The sequence below is a fragment of the Oryx dammah genome, unplaced genomic scaffold (genome assembly GCF_014754425.2).
Source record: "Oryx dammah isolate SB20612 unplaced genomic scaffold, SCBI_Odam_1.1 HiC_scaffold_17, whole genome shotgun sequence".
In the NCBI taxonomy this organism is placed as follows: domain Eukaryota; kingdom Metazoa; phylum Chordata; class Mammalia; order Artiodactyla; family Bovidae; genus Oryx; species Oryx dammah.
This window is the reverse complement of record NW_024070201.1, coordinates 74,755,123-74,775,023: the sequence shown is the minus strand read 5'-3', so window position 1 is coordinate 74,775,023 and position 19,901 is coordinate 74,755,123. Positions and strand designations below refer to the sequence as shown.

The following is a 19,901-nucleotide window of genomic DNA, read 5'->3' as shown; positions in this document are numbered from 1 at the left end:
GTGCGAGGCAGGAAGCTTCATGTGTCAGGAAGGGGGTAAAGTGCAGCTTGACCAGGAGCAAGAATGAAGCCCCAGAGCTCCGGTGAGCCACGGAATCCCTGCTGGCAGGACCCTGACACAAGAGAACTCCTCCCACGTACCCTGGTGCCTGGTTGCGCTGGCCTCTGGCCCACAGCAGGGGAGAGACAGAAAAACATGAGCCATGAGACTTGTAAGGCTTTTGCTTCCAACAGTAGCAAGAAGAGGCGGCTGGCAGCCTGGGAGTGAGGGAACTCTTATCAGCAACCCGCAGACCTCAGAGAATCCAGATTCTGGGGCCGTTTGTGTTGGGGCAGACACCCTCTGGAGTGCCCTGAGCCCTCAGGCTGGGGAAACTCAACCATAACCCCCCTCCATGGATCTCTGAGCCCCGAGAGAGGGAGAGTGGAGCTCAGTCTCTGAATTTTTATGGATTAATTTCTTTTAAATATTTGGCTGTGTCATATGGGATCTTGGTTCCCCCACCAGGGACTGAACCTGGCCCCCAGCAGTGGAAGCGCAGAGTCCTAACTACTGGACCACCGGGGAAGTCCCAAAGTCCCGATTCCTTTTGAAAGACGGCCCAGGGACATGAGATGCAGTTTAAACATGGTTAAAATGCAGAAGAGAATGGATTTATGTTGAAAGGGAGGGCAAGTGTCGACCACGCGGACGATGCTTGTACATAGAATTCCTTGCTCCTGACAATTGAGGGGCGGAGCAAATGACCTTCCCTGATAGTGGGTGTTGCTCACAGTAGGTCACATGGGATTTGCTCCTTTCTGGGTAGAGGCTGATGTTCTTTGCGACTTTGGCGGGGTGTGGGGTGTGGAGGCAGTTGTGGGGGTTCAGAAGGACACTGAGAGAAGCTGGGACTCAGGGTCTGTGGGTGTAACCATCACCCGACACGGATGCCTCTGACCCGACAGCTTCAGGGTTCTGGGCCCCGCACACTCCCACCGCTCAATTTGCCTGTCACAAGGACACACGGACAGGGCTTGGGGTGCCCCTGTGTTCACTGAGGGTTGGGGGGCAGAATCTGTCCTGTGGGGTTGGTGGGGGAGGGGGAGGGGCCAGGGGCCAGCAGAGAAAGCCAGGGCCACACATTCTCCTGGAGAGCCCTTGATCTCGGGAATTTGTCTATATTTAGCAGGTGGCGGGGCAGGGTGCAGATAAGGAAGGTCTGGAGAGGGGGCGGCCCCTTATATAGTCGGGGACCGGAGCCCTGCTCAGAGTCTCTTTGGGTGGCCCGTGCCTGCTCGGTTCCTGCTGTGACCTCTCTCAAGATGCCCGAGCCAGGGAAGAAACCAGGTAGCTCCAGGCCTGGGCTGGGGGCCGACCGTGGGGCAGGGAGGGCTGGGGACATCCTCAGTTAGGGGGTGGGCCCAGGAATGAGCTCCTGAGGGGTTCCCAGGACAGGGCCTCTGTCCTCCTGGTCCTTTTTCGATTCTCAGTTTCTCCTTCTCATCGTTCTGATGAGAGTGAGGGTAAACCAGGGTCAGGGGCCCAGAGGGGGAGACAGCCAAGGCAGGAAGACCCCAGGGCCATCGCCCCACTCTCAGGATGCCAGGGGACCCCTTTCCTGCCTGCATCCCCATCTTCTGCAGCAAGGTTAGGTCCAGGCTTGCCTTTGGGGGAAAGATTGCCGCAGGAGGCACCCCAGGATGGCTCCAGACTTGAGCCCGTCTCCCTGAACACCTTGGACGGGCCCCTCCCCTCTCTGGGTCTCGGTTTCCCCAACTGTACAAAGAGGGCTTCGGTGGGTTGTTTCCTGTTCTGAGAGTCTCTGCTTTGCCAGCCTGTGCCCCTGTGGCCCCCACACCAGGCATGGCCCCCACAGTGAAGTGATGCAGGGCCTCTGCTCTGGAGGGTGGGCAAAAGGTCCCTGAGCCACCGCCAAGGGCAAAGAAAGTCACAGCCTGGAGTCACCGCCCTGGCCTTCCAAGGTTGTCCAGGTCAGGGATCAGCCCCCCCAGCCCCAGCCCTCTCCCAGGACAGCTTTATCTCACTTGCTGATTCCCAGCCCCAGGCCCTTAGAGGACAAATTTAGCCATGTCCAAGTAGGCAGAATGCTGGCCCCTTGCCAAGGGCCCCAGCTGGTGGGGGTTGGGCTTCCACAGGCAGAGAGGGTGGGCTCTTCAGGGACACACCTAGCAAAATTCCTCAGGCCTGGCTCTCCCACTTCCTGGCTGTGTGATCTTGGGTGAGTCACTTAACCTCTCTGAGGCTCGGAGCCCTCCTCTGGGGATAACTGCACCTACCTTGTAGAGCTGTTGGAGCATTAGATGAGGTGACCCATTAAAGCGCTCACCACCTTATTTAATAAGAAGGCATGTAGGAGTGGGGTGCAGGGGCAAGCCAGGGGACCCCTGCAAACTCAATCGGCCCCTCAGTCTCCGCCTTCAGCAAGAAGCCACGGTCCACAGAGGTGGCCGCCGGCAGCCCTGCCGTGTTCGAGGCCGAGACAGAGCGGGCGGGCCTGAAGGTGCGCTGGCAGCGGGCGGGCAGCGACATCAGCGCCAGCGAGAAATACGGCCTGGCAGCCGAGGGCACGCGGCACACGCTGACCGTGCGGGACGCGGGTCCCGCCGACCAGGGCTCCTATGCAGTCATCGCTGGCTCCTCCAAGGTCAAGTTTGACCTCAAGGTCATAGACGCAGGTAAGTGCCCGGGCAGCCTTCCCTGAAGTTGGAGCAGGCCCTCCAGCTCTCTGTCAATCACAGCACAGGAGCTGTCTTCCTTGCCTTGGCCCTGGGTGAGCCCTCAGCCCGCCGTGGCCTTTTCCCGTTTTCTGTAGCGAGACCTTTCTGAGTGTCCCCGTGAGGCTCCCTGGCCCATCTGGGCCGTTCTGGAGGTGGGGGAAGTTCAGAGATGAGTCAGATGTAACACTGACCTCCCGCTGGACACCCCCACACGGATGGGAACTTGGTGGGCTGGGTGTGCTGGCAGGGAAGCCCCGCGAACCTGTGGGTGTGTGCGGAGCCCCAGCCCAGCCTGACGGGCTGGACCAAGACCCGAGCCTGGAGGAGAGGAGGGACGTTCAGGCTGACCCTCTGAGATGAGGGCACAGAAGCTGGTGAGGCCAGGGAGAAGGTGAAACGCAGGCTGGATGGACTTCCTGCAAAGACGGGAACGACCAGGGACAAGATAACCGGGGCAGGGGCCGGCGGCTCTCATTAGAAGCTGCTCCACAACCCCTGACCTGATCCCCTCCAGGGAAGGCGGAGCCTGGGTCAGCCCCTGCTCCCGCCCCCACCGAGGCCCCTGAAGCCCCGGGAGAGGCCCCAGCCTCTGCCCCTGAGGTGGAAGCAGGGGCGCCTCATCCTGAAGGTGAGAGGAGCGGGGCAGGGAGGCCGGGTCGGTGGGTGGGGGTGTCCCGGGGCAGGTCTCAAACGCCTCTGCCCACAGGGTCCAGCTCAGCGGCCCCTGAGGGCCCCAATGCCCCTGGCGACCCCATCGGCCTCTTTGTGACGAGGCCACAGGACGGCGAAGTGACCGTGGGTGAGTGTGGGGCTGCTGCCCCCGGCGGCGAGGAGGGGGACGGAGGCCCAGGGCATCCCCCAAGCCCAGACGGTCGCCCCTCTCCTGCAGGTGGCAGCATCACCTTCTCAGCCCGCGTGGCCGGAGCCAGCCTCTTGAAACCGCCCGTGGTCAAGTGGTTCAAGGGCAAGTGGGTGGACCTGAGCAGCAAGGTGGGGCAGCATCTGCAGCTGCGCGACAGCTACGATCGGACCAGCAAGGTGGGGCCCGTGGGCGCAGGGTCATGGGGACGTACCGCGAGGGCACACGGAGAGCCCCTGGAAGGCCCAGGGGCACAGAGAGGCAGGGGGCACTGTGAGACCTGAGCCGCAGAGGAGGTGCAGAGCAGGGTCGTGGAAAGCCTGCCAAGCTGGTAGGGGGGTCAGCGGCACACAGCGAGCTTGGCGAGGCTCCGAGGAGGGTTACTGGGGGGCATAGAAGGACATGGGGGCTCAGAGGCGTGATAGTCTCACGTGTGTGCTCAGTCGCGTCCGACCTGTGCGAGCCCATGGACTGTAGACCGCCAGGCTCCTCTGTGCCTGGGATTTCCCAGGAGTGGGTTGCCGTTTCCTCTTCCAGGGGATCTTCTCGACCCGGGGGTCAAATCCATGTCTCCTGCATTGGCAGGTGGATTCTTTACCACTGAACCACAGGGAAGCTATGAGAGTCTCAAGGGGGCATAATAAAGCCTGGGGGGCACCAGTCAGTGAGGGAGCAAAGACCCCATATGGAAGGCTATCAGGGCTCACGGGGCCCTTGATGAGCAACCACAACAATTCTCTACACACACGAGGAAACCAAAGCTTGAGAGGTTGCTGTTGTTGGTCCCAGGTCACTCATAGCCAGGCCTGGAACCTGTGCTTTGACTCCCAGCCTTTGCTCCTCCCACTCTTCCACAGTCCTGGCCCAGGCAAGGGGGCTTCTGGAAGGGTAGGGTGGTCATGTTCAGTTGTGTGGGCAGTTCCCTGAACAAAAATGCCTTTTTGGGGGGGGGCTGAACTATGTGGCTCTCAGAATCCCTAATCAGGGATCCAACCTGGGCCCATTGCAGTGAAAGCATGGAGTCCTAACCACTGAACTGCCAGGAAATTCCCCCCAAATGCCTCATCCTAAGCGAATGCCACTTACCTTGTAGCCACCCTTGATCTCTATTTTATCACCACCCTGTGCCAGCAGATGGCAATGTGTCTTGAGAAGGGGCCCCGTTTTTACGCATCCAAAACTGAATGGATTCATTTAAGCCCCGAGGGGTGAGAAGGTCGGTGGTCCTCAGCCACCCCGTCTCCTTTCGGGTGCAGGGCCTTATCTCCCGGCCTGCAGCCTCCCCTGACGCCTCACTCCCACAGGTCTACCTATTTGAGCTGCACATCACGGATGCCCAGGCCTCCTTTGCCGGTGGTTACCGCTGTGAGGTGTCCACCAAGGACAAATTTGACAGCTGCAACTTCAACCTCACTGTCCATGGTGAGGGGCCCTGTGGGTTCAGGCCCCCTGTGGGTCCAGTCCCCACCCCCGCCTCCACTTCCCAGTACTAAGGGGGATGCTGAGGCCTGGCCACACGCCCAGTGCTATTCACAGAGAGGCGTGCAAGAAATACATCGGGGCCTCTAGGGTTGGGGTGGGGCTTGACCTCAGCTCTCCTCTGGGTATCATCTTGGTGTCTGATGATTAGGCATTGGTGAAGAGGTGAAGGGTGAGTCGAGAGATGGGAGGGAGATGAATTTGGAAGGTATTGGGGACCATGAGCTGCGCCACGCCCCTGGTTCCTCAGCGCAGGCTGGGAAAGGTTCAGAGGGCAGGTTCCTGGGACAGATACCCACTGTCAAGGGGTCATAGGTGGGCAGGCCTGTGATACCAGGAGATCCCAGGGCAGGGCTCCTGGGCAGGCCCCCTCTAAAAACTTCGCTCTGACTCTCATCCCCCCTCTTTGAAACCAGAGGCCGTTGGCCCCGGAGATGTGGACCTCCGATCAACTTTCCGCCGCACGTGAGTAGCCCTCCCTCCTTGGGGCCCGTGGGGGAGGCCAGTGCTGGGGTCTGTGGCCCCTTGGGGTCAGGGCCAGGGTGATGTGGGGGGCCAGGGCTGGGGTGGGATGTTGGGGGGGACCAGGACTGGGGTTGATATGGGGGTCAGAGCAGGGGCATAGCATAGGGACCAGGACTTGGGGTACTGTGAATGGTCAGACTGAAATAGATGGGTGTGGAAGAGAGTAAGCTCCCCGGGCAGGTGAAAAATCTGAGTCTTATCCCTGCAGGAGCCTGGCTGGAGGCGGTCGGCGCATCAGGTACCCCTTCCTATCCGCATGTATGGCGACCCCAGGGGTCTGAGACGGGCAGGGTGTGCCTGCTCCGTCGGGGTTCCTCTCTCTCCCTCGCCCCACCCCCACGCCCCCGCTCCCAGACCCTTCTATTCGTAGTTGGCTCTGTTGCGGCCTCACTGGGGGTTCCTCTCCGCAGCGACAGCCATGAAGACTCTGCGACTCTGGACTTCAGCTCGCTGCTGAGGAAGAGGTAAGCCCCAGGGAAGCAGCTCCCAGAACACGTGGCTCCCCGATGCCAGCCCTGCGGTTTTCCAGCTGTGTGACCCCGGGGCAGATCATGCACCACTCGGAGCTGGTTTCCTTGTCTGTCGGACGGGACAGTCCAGGTGCTGGGAAGTCAGAGGGCTCAGCAGAGGTTACATCCCATGAACTAATATCCTCACACTGTTCCCATGACCAGCCTACACTTGAGTCTGTGATAGCTCTTCCCAACAGGCTCTGGAGACCCACAAGCTGGGAGAGGACTCCAAAGCCTCAGGAATTGCCCACCTAGCCCCACCCAGTGCAACTGACTTGTGTCCTCTGTGTCCTGTCCCTCCCTCTCTTGGACCCTGCATTACGGCCAGTGCGGCTTCAGCCCAGAGAATGAGCATTGGGGTCAAGTGCTTTGGGGGTAGCAGGGCCATCGCCACCAGGGAAGATGACAGATGGCAAGGCTGGGGATCAGACTGACCTGGGTGAGGATCTCCACTGACTGGGGAGAGACTCTGAGCCTCCGGCTCTCCTGACACTCACCTGTCAGAGCTCAGGAGGAATAAACAAGGCCACGGGTTCCCTGTAAACAGAAAGGTGTGAGCAGGGAGGAAAGTGGAGGTGAGGCCCCATGTGCTGTGGTTCATGGAGGCATGACCCGTGCCTTCGTTACTGAGTCCACACCTGTACTGCGTGCTGCATGACACGCCAGAAAATCGAAGGACCACTTGTTGGGGGCAAGGAATAATGCCTTTATTCAGAAAACCAGCAAACCAAGAAGATGGTGGACTAATGTCCCAAAGAACCACCTTACCCCAGTTAGAATTCTGGTCTCTTTTCTACTGAAAGGGGGAGGGGGTGTGGCTGGTTATCGCAGATTTCTTAGTAGAATGCTTTGTTCTTGCAGCTTTCCAGGGAGATTTGGTCACAATGTTCTTGTAAACTTCCCACAAGATAATTGTTATCTTTTGGAACTTTTTATCTCCATACAAATGAAAAGTGTTCTATACCTTTAAAGGTCCAGCCAGGGAGACACAGCCTTAAGAATGGACTGTCATATACTTTATAGTTCAGGGTATGAGAAGGCAATGGTACCCTACTCCAGTACTGTTGCCTGGAAAATCCCATGGATGGAGGAGCCTGGAAGGCTGCAGTCCATGGGGTCGCTGAGGGTCGGACAGACACGAATGAGCAACTTCACTTTCACTTTTCACTTTCATGCATTGGAGAAGGAAATGGCAACCCACTCCAGTGTTCTTGCCTGGAGAATGCCACGGCCGGAGGAACCTGGTGGGCTGCCATCTATAGGGTCGCACAGAGTTGGACACGACGGAAGTGACTTAGCAGCAGCATAGACAACATGCTTTTACAAGGGTGCAGAGCCAGCTTGACGAAACACAGGCAACAGAGGACAAGGGTTAGCGCCAAAGGCATGGACTCAATATGGAGTCACCTTTGTTCTTCTCTGTTCTGTCTCTGATGTGTACACTGCCTTTCTTTCCTGCCTGGAGCAGCAGTTTACGGACCCCGAGGTGAGTGTCCCAGGAAGCACCCCCCCGGCCTTATCACCCCTGTTTCAGCCAGGAGCCCCTCCCCATCCCAGTCCACCACACTGAGCACCTAAGGCCTCATGATCCCCAGAACTGGTCCAGGATCCACTCCAGGTCAAGCTGCCCCACCAGAAGGGAAGGGTCGGAGGGGCCGAAGCAGCTCCCGCTTGCGGAGGGGAGGGGACGGGACAGCAACTCTGTCCTGGCCACGGGGGCCCTGAGGCCTCGCCACGTGGATGCAGGCTGGAGGCCCCCGCTGAGGAGGACGTGTGGGAGATCCTGCGGCGGGCGCCCCCGTCGGAGTACGAGCGCATCGCCTTCCAGCACGGAGTCACCGACCTGCGGGGCATGCTCAAGAGGCTCAAGGGCATAAAGCGGGACGAGAAGAAAAGCACAGGTGAGCCTCCCGAGCAGAGCCAGGCGAGGCGAGGGCTCGCTGAGCGCCTGCGCAGGCGCGCGCGCGTGCACGTGCACGCACGGCGGCGCGCAGACGCAGGCACGTGTACCCACGGCGGCGCACAGGCGCGCTTCCGGGAAGGAGAGCGGCGTCCAGCTTGACTCAGAGACACGTGGGAAGGGACCGTTTGGGTGAACGTCCTCTTCTCTGGAGGGAAAAAGCCGGGGTGCCCAGGTTGGCATCTGGTCGCACAGAAAAAGAAAAGGGCAAAGTTAGCCCAGAGATGCCACAGGAAGAGGATGGAGCCCAGGCCAGCCCACCTCTCCGCAGCCAAAGCCAGGAGGCCCCTTCCTCCCCGACCCGCCCTTGGGGAAAAAAGTAGCCTGCTTGATTCTCCCCATACCCCCAGAAGGGGAAGAAGCCAGTTAAGCCCAGAGGACACCGCCCCCCAACCCGACCTGGGAAGAGAAAACCCTGGTTAAGCCCCCTCACAGGCAAACAACAGGTGGGGGCAGGTGAGCGCCCCCGGCCCCCACCCCAGGTGGGTCAGAGGCGAGGGCTCGGGCCAGCCCTTCCCCATCGCGGGCTTGACATGGAGGCCCTGGAAACCGAGTTGAGACGCAGGCACCTAGAAGGAGGGCATGAACCTGGGGGTTGGCGCAGAAACAGACCGGAGAGGAAGAGAAGGCCCACTTGTCCCACCACCTGTTCTCCTGCCGAGCTCCTGCCTTTCTGGAAGCCCCGAACCCTAGCTCTGAGCTGGGCAGGTGAAGTGGACCCCAGGGAAGGAAGACAGGAAGGCAGAGAGACAAGGAGCTGACAGAGATAAGGAGACAGGCCCCAGGAGAGGCCCAGAGAGAGGCGTGGGGAGGCAGGACCTTGTCCTCCTGGCCCGGGCCGGCCTGGGGAGCAGGGGCTGAGGGTGGGGGCGCTCAGCCTTTCAGAAGAAGCTGCAGCCGGCCTACCAGGTGAGTAAGGGCCACAAGATCCGGCTGATGGTGGAGCTGGCGGATCCTGACGCCGAGGTCAAGTGGCTAAAGAACGGACAGGAGATTCAGATGAGCGGCAGGTGAGGGCGGGGGCTGGGGCTGGGGAGGGCTGCTCCCCAACCCTGTTGTCCCTGCCTCTCTCTCCGCCCCTGCCCTCTGGCCAGCTCTCACTCCCTATCTCTGTCTCTCCCCATTTCTCTGGGTTCTGACTCTCGTCTCTGTTTCTTCCCGGCTCTTTCCCTGCTCATTTTCTCTTGATCTCGCTTCTTCCATCGGGAATGCTCCACGGGCCTCTTCTGCTCCACAGCAAGTAAGGTTCCTTGGGGTGGGGGCACAGGGGTCCCGACGGGGGTTTGAGGGGGCACCCAGGGCCCAGGCGGGGAATCCGTGGGTCTCCTGCCACCACCCTGGCCTTATCCAGGTACATCTTCGAGTCCATCGGCGCCAAGCGCACGCTGACCATTAGCCAGTGCTCGCTGGCGGACGACGCAGCCTACCAGTGCGTGGTGGGTGACGAGAAGTGCAGCACCGAGCTCTTCGTCAAAGGTGGGCCCGGGGCCCAGAGACCCTGAGCGGGGACCCACAGGGCGGCCCGCCCATCTTGCTCCCTCCACTTGACAGAGCCCCCCGTGCTGATCACGCGGCCGCTGGAGGACCAGCTGGTGATGGTAGGACAGCGAGTGGAGTTTGAGTGTGAAGTGTCTGAGGAGGGGGCACAGGTCAAATGGTGAGTGCCAAGGCAGGGGGTCGTGGGGCCCGGCCGGGGGCCTGGGGGGTCCCCAGAGGGGTCCCTGGCACCTGCTGCCCACCCTCCGGCTAGGCTGAAGGACGGGGTGGAGCTGACCCGGGAGGAGACCTTTAAATACCGGTTCAAGAAGGACGGTCAGAAGCACCACCTGATCATCAATGAGGCAACACTGGAGGACGCCGGGCACTACGCGCTGCGCACCAGTGGGGGTCAGGCTCTGGCCGAGCTCATCGTGCAGGGTGAGGCCCCAGCCACGGACGGGAATCGAGCAAAGCCAGCATCGAGGCCAGCACAGTCCTGGACATGTCACTTCAACACCTCAAACCTCACTTTTCTCATCCATAAAATGGGGATACTGGGGTGATCACCTGGAAAGTGTTGGGAGGTTCAGATGGGCCTGGTTAGCATCACCCACCCCGGCGCACTTAGGTTCCTGGGTCCACAGCACTGTCACAGGCACACAAGCATTGCACTCATGCACACACTCATGTGTTTTCACAAGCCCAGGAGATTTCCTCAGGGATTCCCACCCACCCACACCCTCCCCAGCTCACTGGCTCTGCCCTACCCCCCAGAGAAGAAGCTGGAGGTGTACCAGAGCATCGCAGACTTGACGGTGGGCTCAAAGGACCAGGCTGTGTTCAAGTGTGAGGTGTCAGATGAGAACGTGCGGGGGGTATGGCTGAAGAACGGAAAGGAGCTGGTGCCTGACAGCCGCATAAAGGTGTCCCACATCGGGCGGTGAGTGTGCAGGGTGTGCCAGGGACAGAGCCACAGAGAGACAGCAAGAAACAGAGACTGAGATAGAGAGACGGACAGACAGAGGGACAGACGCATAGAGAAACAGACTGAAGCAAAGGAAAAGAGACGACCAGAAAGAGATGCCTAACACCGAGAGTGAGCTAGAAACAGAGATTCAGAGACAGGAGAGCGAGATGAACAGACACACAGTCAGGACACAGACAAAGAGGAAAGGCATACACCGAAGTGGGGAGAGGCAGAAGCATATGGAGGGTCCATTGGAGATGGAGGAGGAAGTCGGAGACAAAGGTGAAGCAGTGAGAGAGACAGGCTGGGACCCCCAGCTTCTCCCCCAGCTCGTGACCAGGGCAGGGCGCCACGGGGCACGGCTCTGGCCAGGGGCCCTCACTGTCTCCCACTCTCTTACTCATACCCTGAGTATCTGGGCCAGCCCGTGCTGGGCCCAAGGTCACAGAGATTAATGTGACAAGCCCCTGCCCAGTCTCCAAGGGCCCAGCCAAGGGGACATGTCTACACTGCCTACCTCTGAAAGCAGGCAAGGGAGTGGAAGAATTCAAAAGCAGAGAAAGACAGCACTCAAAAATTTTTTTTATTTTTTGGCTGTTCTGGGTCCTTGTTGCTGTGCACTCTTTCTGGAGCTGCGGCAAGCGGGAGCTCCCCTTTGGTTGCAGTGCTGGGGTTTCTCATTGCGGTGGTGTTTCTTTTTGAGGAGGACCAGCTCTAGATGGAACTGCTTTAGTTGCTCCTCAGCATGTGAGATCTTCCCGGACAAGGGGTCGAACCCATGTCCCCTGCGTTGGCAGGTGAATTCCTAACCACTGGACCCCAGGGAGGTCCGAGAAAACACTCTGCACACCGTTGAGCCAGGGCAGGGCAAGAGCTCCCTGGAGCCCTGGCTGGGGTGTCTGGTGAGGCAAGGAGTGCATGGCCCAGCAGGGTCCCTTGAGCCACCGCTGCCCTCTAGGGTCCACAAGCTGACCATTGATGACGTCACGCCTGCAGACGAGGCGGACTACAGCTTTGTGCCGGAAGGCTTCGCCTGTAACCTGTCTGCCAAGCTCCACTTCATGGGTGAGCCGGTGCTGAGGGGCAGAGGGGCCCCTGCCGCTGGGCCCGGCCTGCACCCTGGTGCCACTTGCTCTTCTGTCTCTTGCAGAGGTCAAGATTGACTTCGTGCCCAGGCAGGGTGAGTCTCGGGTCCCGGCTTGCTGCCTCCCCCGACCCCGCCAGGGTCTCCTCTCCACTCAGCAGAAGCAAGGAGCTGGGAGTCGGGACCTGGCTCAGCCTGAGGCCCAGCCTCAGCTCTGCCACTCTGACCACAGGCCAGCTGTGGTCTATCTCAGCGTCAGTTTCCTCACCTCTAAAATGGGGACCCTGAAGTGGCTCCCCAGTGGGGTGATAGGAACGCTGACCTAAGGTGGTATGTGTGAGCTTGCAGAGGACATCACAGTTGTGGGGTTTTATTATTAAATCTTTTTTGCTTTTAGAAGTACTTCTCCTGCATTTAGATTAAACTGTAATCAGGCATTTTAGGATCTTAACTTCAGGAGACTCGTCCAGGCTGAGGCAGGCTCTAGGTCAGGGCTTTCCAAACAGGGTTCAGTAAGTTTGAGAAACTGAACCGTCCGTCTGTCCTACTGCTTGTTGATTCAGAAAGCGCATTGGCATGTCAAAGGCTCTGAAAAGTCCTACTCAACTTGGTTTAACCCAGGGTTTCTTAAATATTTTCCATGGAAATTTTTTTTTTCTAGGAAGACACTGGTGTTCCCCCAAACACAATCTGAGAGATGCTGTCCTAGGTGACCCAGTGTTCTGAACCTCCCTGGGACTTCCTGGGCAGATGGCAGTATTTCAGGTGTCGATGGGCAGTGGTTACACAGGGACATGTTCGTCAGCACGCGTTAAGCAGCGTGCTCAAGTGTTGGCGTCTCGATAAAATAAATTCAGAAAATAAACCAACACCCAGGGGCATGTGCTTCTCCCAGTTGTCCCTTCTTTCAGAGGCCTGGGGCCCTTTTCTTCTTTCTCTGACCTGTCCTCTCTCCCTGCCAGAACCTCCCAAGATCCACCTGGACTGCCCGGGCCGTGTGCCGGACACCATCGTGGTGGTGGCTGGGAACAAGCTACGCCTGGACGTCCCTATCTCCGGGGACCCTGCTCCCACTGTAATTTGGCAGAAGACCATCACAAAGGTACTCTGGACCCCTCCCCCCACGCGCCTGTCTGTAAAATGGGTGCATGGGCCCAGCATGCTGCCCACCCCACCTGCGCACGCCCTACAGCGGGCCGAGGGTGGGCAGAGACAAGGACAGAGTGCTTGGCCGGGTTCCCTCCAGGCCAAACCAGCTCTTCCTCCTCCTCCCTCCCTCCTTCCTTCCTTCCCGTCCTGTTTCCAGGGGAATAAGGCCGCAGCAGGGCCAGCCCCCGATGCATCAGAGTCAGGTGCCGGTGACGAGTGGGTGTTTGACAAAAAGGTGAGTGAGGCTGGAGGAGGCTCGTTTGCCTGCAGTGAGTTTCTGTCCATGTGGTGTCCACCCTCAGGCGAGGTCTCTGTTGAGGTGCCCCATCAGGCCAGCTGTGTTCCTGCCCCAGGCAGGGTCTCCACCCTCCACACCCCAGGAAGTCCTCCGGACTTGGGGGCGCGCTGGCTCTTGTCTTCCTGAGGCCGCCTTGACTTTGTGCTCCCTCCCCGCGGGGGAGTGGATCCCTGGCCCTGTTCGGTTGGACTCACGGCCGGGGCACGGCTCCTGGCTTTTCCTCCCCCTCCACGCGCTGCTGCTTCCGCTGCCCAGCCGAGGTCTTTTGAGATCCTCACAGTAATTGTGTGAGGTCATTTAGGTCAGAAAGGGAAACTGAGGATGGAGAGGACAGGTGACTGCCTGACGTTCTGTGACAAAGCGAGGGCCGTGCTCTGGGCAGGGGGTGGGAAAGGGTCTTGGATTAGACGCTCACACGATGCAGTTTCCACTGAGGCTGCGTCTCCCCAGCAGACCCGGGCTGAGCTCTGTGCCCATCTCAGGGCTGTCGGTGGCTGCAGAGGCTGCAGGAACCCCTGGGGTCTGACTTGAGTCCCCCCCACCAACTCCTCCTCCCCCACCAGCTGCTGTGTGAGACAGAGGGCCGGGTCCGAGTGGAGACCACCAAGGACCGCAGCATCTTCACCGTCGAGGGGGCTGAGCAGGAGGACGAGGGCGTCTATGTGGTCACAGTGAAGAACCCTGTCGGAGAGGACCAAGTCAGCCTCACGGTCAAGGTCATCGGTGAGGTGGGGGTCCAGGGGAGAGCACGGGGGGAACCAGGGAGGACCCGTCTGTTGAGTCCTTTAGTCTCAGCAGATGTCGTGGGCCCCTCTCAGATCGGTAGAGCGGGTTGGGACTTGGACCTGGGGGCACACAGGCAATGGGGAGCCGTAGCCAGTTGATTGCAGGCTGGTGACCTGATGAGATCCGCATTCTGTAAAGGTGGTGTTAGGCTGTGGGGGAACGGGGGAGCCTGTTGGTTAGGGTGGTGAGGGGATGGGCACCGGTGGCCCCGGCTGGGCAGGGCACATGAGGGTCCACTCCCCTAGATGTGCCGGATGCTCCCGCGGCCCCTGAGATCAGCAAGGTGGGCGAGGACTCCTGCACGGTGCGCTGGGAGCCCCCGGCCTACGATGGCGGGCAGCCGGTCCTGGGTGAGCTGAGGGCGTGGGCCCGAGCCCCGGGTGGGGCACGTGGGATGGGGGTGCTGAGCTGCAGGCAGACCAGCGCGCCTGCCCCCCCTCTCCAGGGTACATCCTGGAGCGCAAGAAGAAGAAGAGCTACCGGTGGATGCGGCTGAACTTTGACCTGCTGCGGGAGCTGAGCCACGAGGCGCGGCGCATGATCGAGGGCGTGATCTACGAGATGCGGGTCTACGCAGTCAACGCCGTGGGCATGTCCAGGCCCAGCCCCGCCTCCCAGCCCTTCATGCCCATCGGTGAGCCTGCAGGTGCCCCCAGCCTTGCCCCGGGACACCGCGGCCAGGGCGCAGTAACCGCAGCTGCCCTGTGGGCTGCGTTCACACTCCTGGTCTTCCTTCATTCCCGTCATCTCACAGGCGAAGAAAGGGAGGCTTTGAGACGTGAATGACTTGCTTGGGGAGCCCAGCTGGCAGGGGGTGGAGCTGAGACTCACCTCTCCAGCCTCACTTTTCGCATCTGTGAAGTGGGGGTAATGACGATGTCTGCTTCACAAAGCTGCTGTTGAGATGAAGTGAGAGCATGCAGGGGGAGCATCTGGCATAGATGTTTCTTTCTCCTGTTCCCCCCTCTCTTCAGCCAGGGTTTGTGAACCAGGGAAGGGGTCAAGGCAGGGCGGTGCTGAGGGTGTGAGGGGTGTCTGTCTGTGGAAAGGGCGTTGGACGAGGAACCAGAGCCAGTGCCTTCGTCCCTAGGAGGAATATCTGGAGTCGTGGTCTCCCACGAGCCTCCGTTTCTGCATCTGTATAATGGGAGTTGAGAAAGTCCCCAGGAGGAATGTCTGGAATCATGGTCTCCCCAAGCCTCAGTTTCCACATCTATATAATGGGGGTTGAGAAAGTAGAGCAGCCCCTGAGGGTGTGGCACTCTTGAGGACCCCTGTTGGTGTCAGGACCCATGAGTCTAGGGGACAGTGTGGCTGGCTGTAGTGGGGCAGACACAGGGAGGGGCAAGGTTTGGTGAGATGGCAGGAAGAAGGTGCCCTGGGGAGAAGGGCTCAGGCCTCCCTTTAGGGACTGACTTCAGTTTCTCAGCTCACTCGTACAATACCAGGAAACTTCCATGTTTGGGGTTAGTTTCCCCTTAAATTCCCTCTATAGCGTCTCCTGCACCGTCTGACAGAAGCGACTCCTTCTGAGCATGTTGGTGTTTTGGGTGTCTTTTAGATCTTTCTTCTGTAATTGCTGGTGCTGTTTGGATGTGCGTTTGTTTTTGAGTCTTTCTAGAGACATGTCTTAACAAAACTGGGATAATTCAATAGTGCTTAAAGGCCAGTGGCAGGGGAGGGTTTTCCTGGATCCTTCAGCTGTGCTGATGGGTGCAGCCTCGCTCAGACCCCGTCTGCCTCCCCTCTGCCCAGGCCCGCCCAGCGAGCCCACCCACCTGGCAGTGGAGGACGTCTCCGACACCACCGTCTCCCTCAAGTGGAGGCCTCCCGAGCGCGCGGGAGCCGGAGGGCTGGACGGCTACAGCGTGGAGTACCGCCGGGAGGGCTCTGGTGAGGGCGCCGCCCGCCCGGGCCCCCTGCCCCCTGCGGGCCTGCCAGTCACTGGGAGGTGGGCAGCAGGCTGCGGACCCTGCCGGCCTTGCCACCTGACTGCCGCCTCCGCCCCACCCGCAGGCTCAGCGTGGGTGTCTGCCCTGCCGGGGCTGATAGAGCGCACGTCGCTGCTGGTGAAGGACCTGCCCACTGGTGCGCGTGTGCTCTTCCGCGTGCGAGCGCACAATATGGCGGGGGCTGGACCCCCCGCCACCACCAAGGAGCCTGTGACGGTGCAGGAGTTGCTGCGTGAGTGCCTCTTGCGTGCAGGGAGGTGGGGATGGTCGAGGAGGGCCTGCCAGAGGGAGAAGAACGCTGGGCAGGGACGAGGAGCCAGCCCCCTTATCCCGGGCGGCATGAGCGGGCAGCGGCAGGGCCTCCCGCCTGGCTGTCCGTCAGTCCTGGGTTCGGACCAGGGAAGGGGTAGGTCGTTGCACCATCACCGTCGAGCTGTTGTGTGGGTCTTTCAGCTCCATCAGGTTGGCGTTGTCCGTGTGCTCAGGACAGAGCAGTGAGGTCACCTGGGCTCAGGTTGGCCCCTGGGGATCCACTTGCCATTAGTCTGTCACCAGCAAAGAGTGGATCATTGAGGAACTGCAGCTCAGAGTGGACAGAGGAAACCGCAGGGGGCGCAGAGGGCGGGCCTCGATTAGTATCCTGGCCTGTGACAGACTGGCTGTCGGGCCATGAATAAGTCCCTCACCCACTCTGGTCCGTGTCTGTGTCACAGTGTGAGGCTCGGTGGCGGCAGGAGCCCTGGGACCTTTGGGGCCGGGGCTGGGCAGTGGGAGGGCAGGGGGCCCCAGCCGCGGCTCTGCAGCCTCGTCCCGGGCCTGCGGGCCCCGCCAAGCTGCTCGCCTGTGCCCACAGAGCGGCCTCGTCTGCAGCTGCCCAGACACCTTCGCCAGACCATCCAGAAGAAGGTCGGGGAGCCCGTGAACCTCCTCATTCCTTTCCAGGTAGGGCTGGCCCCTGTCCCGGCACACTTGCGTGTCCTCAGCAGGGCTGAGGCAGGGGCCAGGAGGGCGGGCCAGGCTGGCCGCTGAGCTGTGCTCCCCCACAGGGCAAGCCCCGGCCTCAGGTGACCTGGACCAAGGAGGGGCAGCCGCTGGCGGGCGAAGAGGTGAGCATCCGCAACAGCCCCACGGACACCATCCTGTTCATCCGGGCTGCGCGCCGCGCCCACTCAGGCATCTACCAGGTGACGCTGCGTGTGGAGAACATGGAGGACAAGGCCCAGCTGGTGCTGCAGGTCGTCGGTGCGTAGCCCTGGGCGCCCCTCCAGCCCGAGCAGGGCTGCCGCTTGCCATCTTGCAGGCCCAGAGCCCCTGCCGAGGATGGTGGGCCAGGTCCTGGCAGGCAGGGGGACCCCTGGAACCTGGCATCCCCTGCCTGTACTGTGTCAGAGGCGTGGGCTTCCAGCTGAGTCTGTCTCCTGCAGACAAGCCAAGTCCGCCCCAGGACATCCAGGTCGCAGAGGCGTGGGGGTTCAATGTGGCTCTGGAGTGGAAGCCACCCCAAGATGATGGGAACACAGAGCTCTGGGGGTACACGGTTCAGAAGGCAGACAAGAAGACCATGGTGAGCCTGGGGCTGGGCCCCCGACCCTGCCCAGGGCCAGGCTGCCCTTCCCTGCCCTTGGGTGGGGCCCTCCTCTCTGCCCTGGTTCCCTCCACAGTGAGGGTGCAGACCACAGGGGTGCCCGAGAGAGGCCCTGGCAACGCGTAGGGCCTGCCGCAGGGAACCCTCCCTTCCCTCCCCACCAGGAGTGGTTCACAGTCCTGGAGCATTACCGCCGCACCCACTGCGTTGTGTCGGAGCTCATCATCGGCAACGGCTACTACTTCCGGGTCTTCAGCCATAACACAGTGGGGCCCAGCGACAGAGCCGCCGCCACCAAGGAGCCGGTCTTTATCCCCAGACCAGGTGCTGGGCCCTCACTCCCACCCCAGGGCAGGCAGGGCCGGGAGGCCCGCCGGGCTGGGTGCAGCCCTCTGGGTGCTGAGTTCTGACCCCCCACAGGCATCACGTATGAGTTGCCCAGGTACAAGGCCCTGGACTTCTCCGAGGCCCCCAGCTTCACCCGCCCACTGGTGAACCGATCGGTCATTGCCGGCTATAACACTACTCTCTGCTGTGCTGTTCGGGGCACCCCCAAGGTAGGGACCTGGGGCGCTGGTCCAGGCTGACCCAGGAGAGTGGCCTATGGACCCCACCTCGAGCATCCTCTTCCTGGGCTGCCCCTGCTTCCTCTCCATCCCAGGGGTCAGGTCCCTCCGTGAACAGGGCTGAGACACTCCTGGCTCCGTTTGTCCTCAGCCTTGGCCAGTCTGGGACTCCAGTGGGCGCTCAGAGGAGAAACAAACGTCGGGTCTTCCTCAATCTGAGCACGCTCCCTCCCACCCTCCCATCTGCAGCCCAAGATTTCCTGGTTCAAGAATGGCCTGGACTTGAGCAAAGATGCCCGCTTCCGCATGTTCAGCAAGCAGGGAGTGTTGACTCTGGAGATCAGAAAGCCCTGCCCCTTCGATGGGGGCATCTATGCCTGCAGGGCCACCAACCTGGAAGGGGAGGCCCAGTGCGAGTGCCGCCTGGAGGTGCGAGGTGAGGAGCCACCGGGCCGAGGCCGGGTGCCCCCGGGGACGCTGGGCTTCTGCCCTGCTGCGCTGGCCCAAGCTGCTGCTCTGGCTGAGAGAGCAGCTGGCACGGCCGGGTGGTACTGCCCCCTGCACTTTGCTGCCAGAGCTGCTCCCTGAGCCTTCTCGAAGGCTGGGGGTGGGGGCAGGGGCAGGGGCCACACGTGGTGCTGGGAGATTGCAGCACGGATTCGGCATGGCCGCCTCCTCTCCCGCAGTGCCTCAGTGACCGGGCTGGCTCCCTGCAGATGGCCAGGTATGCGCTCCAGATCGTCCTTGGTCCAGAGACAGCTACCAGGAAGGGGGGTGCAAGAGGGTCTTAGGGTTTCAGCCCAGCTCACTCAGACAGGAACCTGTGTTACAGGTGGAGCTGGAGCCGGCCCGTATGCCAGGAACCTGGAAGGAAGCTGGACAGGCCACCTTCCTGCTGCTGGATGTGTGTGCAAGTGTGTACACTGGAGTGGGGGGGGGGCACCCGTAGGGCAGCATAGTCACAACGGGCGGGCACATTCTGACCTCAGAGCTCACGCAGAAGCTCTCAGACCCTGTGTGGGCTTTGGAAGTGGTGGCTGGGGACAGGGCTTTCTGGCCTGCTGTGCTTTCTCAGCATGTAAGGGCAATAAAAGAGCGGTGCAGCCACCGAGAACTGACTTCCTGTCCAAAGTGCCTGTTTTCACAAGAAGCACAGGAAAATTTATATTGAAAACAAACAAGGCAGGTGTTCTTTCTCCCGGATGAATTAAATGAGGACCAGAACAGGGTCCTAAATTCACAAAACATTACTAGAAGGAACTTGGTCTCCCTGACCTTCCGTTGAGGACACTGAGGAGCTGTGACAGAGGAAGGTGTGCTGTTGGCAAAAGGGCCGGAAGCCCAGGCACTGCCCCCGCCATCCTGGTGGCTGCGGCCTGGCGGGGGGGCGGTGATGGGCACCCGTGTTTTATAAGGCCTGGGGTGAAAACGTCCCAGCTGCTTTGGGGTCCCAGTAGGCAAAGAGCCCACTGCCCACCCACAGCTGTGTTGCACGGGGAGAGGGTCCTGTCTGGACAAGACGGGATCAAGGTGTGTGGGGGCCAGGGCCCTACTCTGCTCCCCACCCCAACCCTCGCCAAGCGGTCGGAAGCCAGTCACTGATTTCCTTTTGGGAGAAGGAAGCCAGCAGCTTTCAGAGGTGCTCGGATAGTGGCTTTTCCACAGTACAGAAAAGTTCCACGAAGGCTGGTCCAAGGTTGCTTCTCGGAGTCCTGCTCCGCCTCAGACACTCCTGGTCTCCAGGCCCTGGCAGAGGCCCAGTCCTGACACCTCTCAGGGGAGCTGAGGCCCAGGCCTCAGTCTCTCTCCGGCCCCACTGAATCCCTGCTCCCTGTCAAAGCTCAGTTTAGCCGCTCCCTCTAGTGGCCCACTCGAGCACAGCCACCCTGGGGCCGCCCCTTGGAGCTCCCTGACTGCCTCCGCAGAGGGTGCCTCTGGGGAGTCCAGGGCCGGCCCTCCTTGCGCCTGGGCTGAGGGGCC

General features: G+C 60.7%; 1 protein-coding gene across 2 annotated transcripts; it reads left to right on the top strand.

Moving 5' to 3' along the window:
- The first annotated feature begins 1,225 nt into the window (after window positions 1-1,225).
- On the top strand, window positions 1,226-19,030 carry MYBPC3 (myosin binding protein C3). 2 transcript variants are annotated; one of them, XM_040259230.1, is made up of 34 exons: window positions 1,226-1,329; window positions 2,412-2,678; window positions 3,235-3,348; window positions 3,427-3,519; window positions 3,610-3,758; window positions 4,884-5,001; window positions 5,475-5,523; window positions 5,792-5,821; window positions 5,994-6,047; window positions 7,564-7,581; window positions 7,842-7,996; window positions 8,933-9,065; window positions 9,293-9,295; window positions 9,407-9,531; window positions 9,607-9,712; window positions 9,806-9,972; window positions 10,309-10,474; window positions 11,460-11,566; window positions 11,652-11,681; window positions 12,548-12,687; window positions 12,892-12,969; window positions 13,596-13,755; window positions 14,064-14,168; window positions 14,264-14,452; window positions 15,574-15,711; window positions 15,835-16,002; window positions 16,624-16,712; window positions 16,817-17,012; window positions 17,195-17,334; window positions 17,520-17,679; window positions 17,776-17,912; window positions 18,171-18,357; window positions 18,608-18,645; window positions 18,754-19,030. In XM_040259230.1, exons 1-33 carry the CDS (start codon window positions 1,305-1,307, stop codon window positions 18,616-18,618), a joined length of 3,807 nt encoding a protein of 1,268 aa, XP_040115164.1. In that variant the 5' UTR covers window positions 1,226-1,304; the 3' UTR covers window positions 18,619-18,645; window positions 18,754-19,030. The 2 variants fall into 2 exon arrangements, with proteins under 2 accessions (XP_040115164.1, XP_040115165.1); XM_040259231.1 differs by having other exon boundaries at window positions 18,739-19,030.
- Window positions 19,031-19,901: the final 871 nt, after the last annotated feature.

Bases quoted from the DNA above. Each gene is read 5' to 3' on its own strand.
- MYBPC3 (XM_040259230.1), top strand. From the start codon at position 1,305: ATGCCCGAGCCAGGGAAGAAACCAG. The intron at 10,475-11,459 runs GTGAGTGTGCAG...GCTGCCCTCTAG, and splicing joins AAGGTGTCCCACATCGGGCG to GGTCCACAAGCTGACCATTG. The intron at 14,453-15,573 runs GTGAGCCTGCAG...CCCTCTGCCCAG, and splicing joins CCAGCCCTTCATGCCCATCG to GCCCGCCCAGCGAGCCCACC.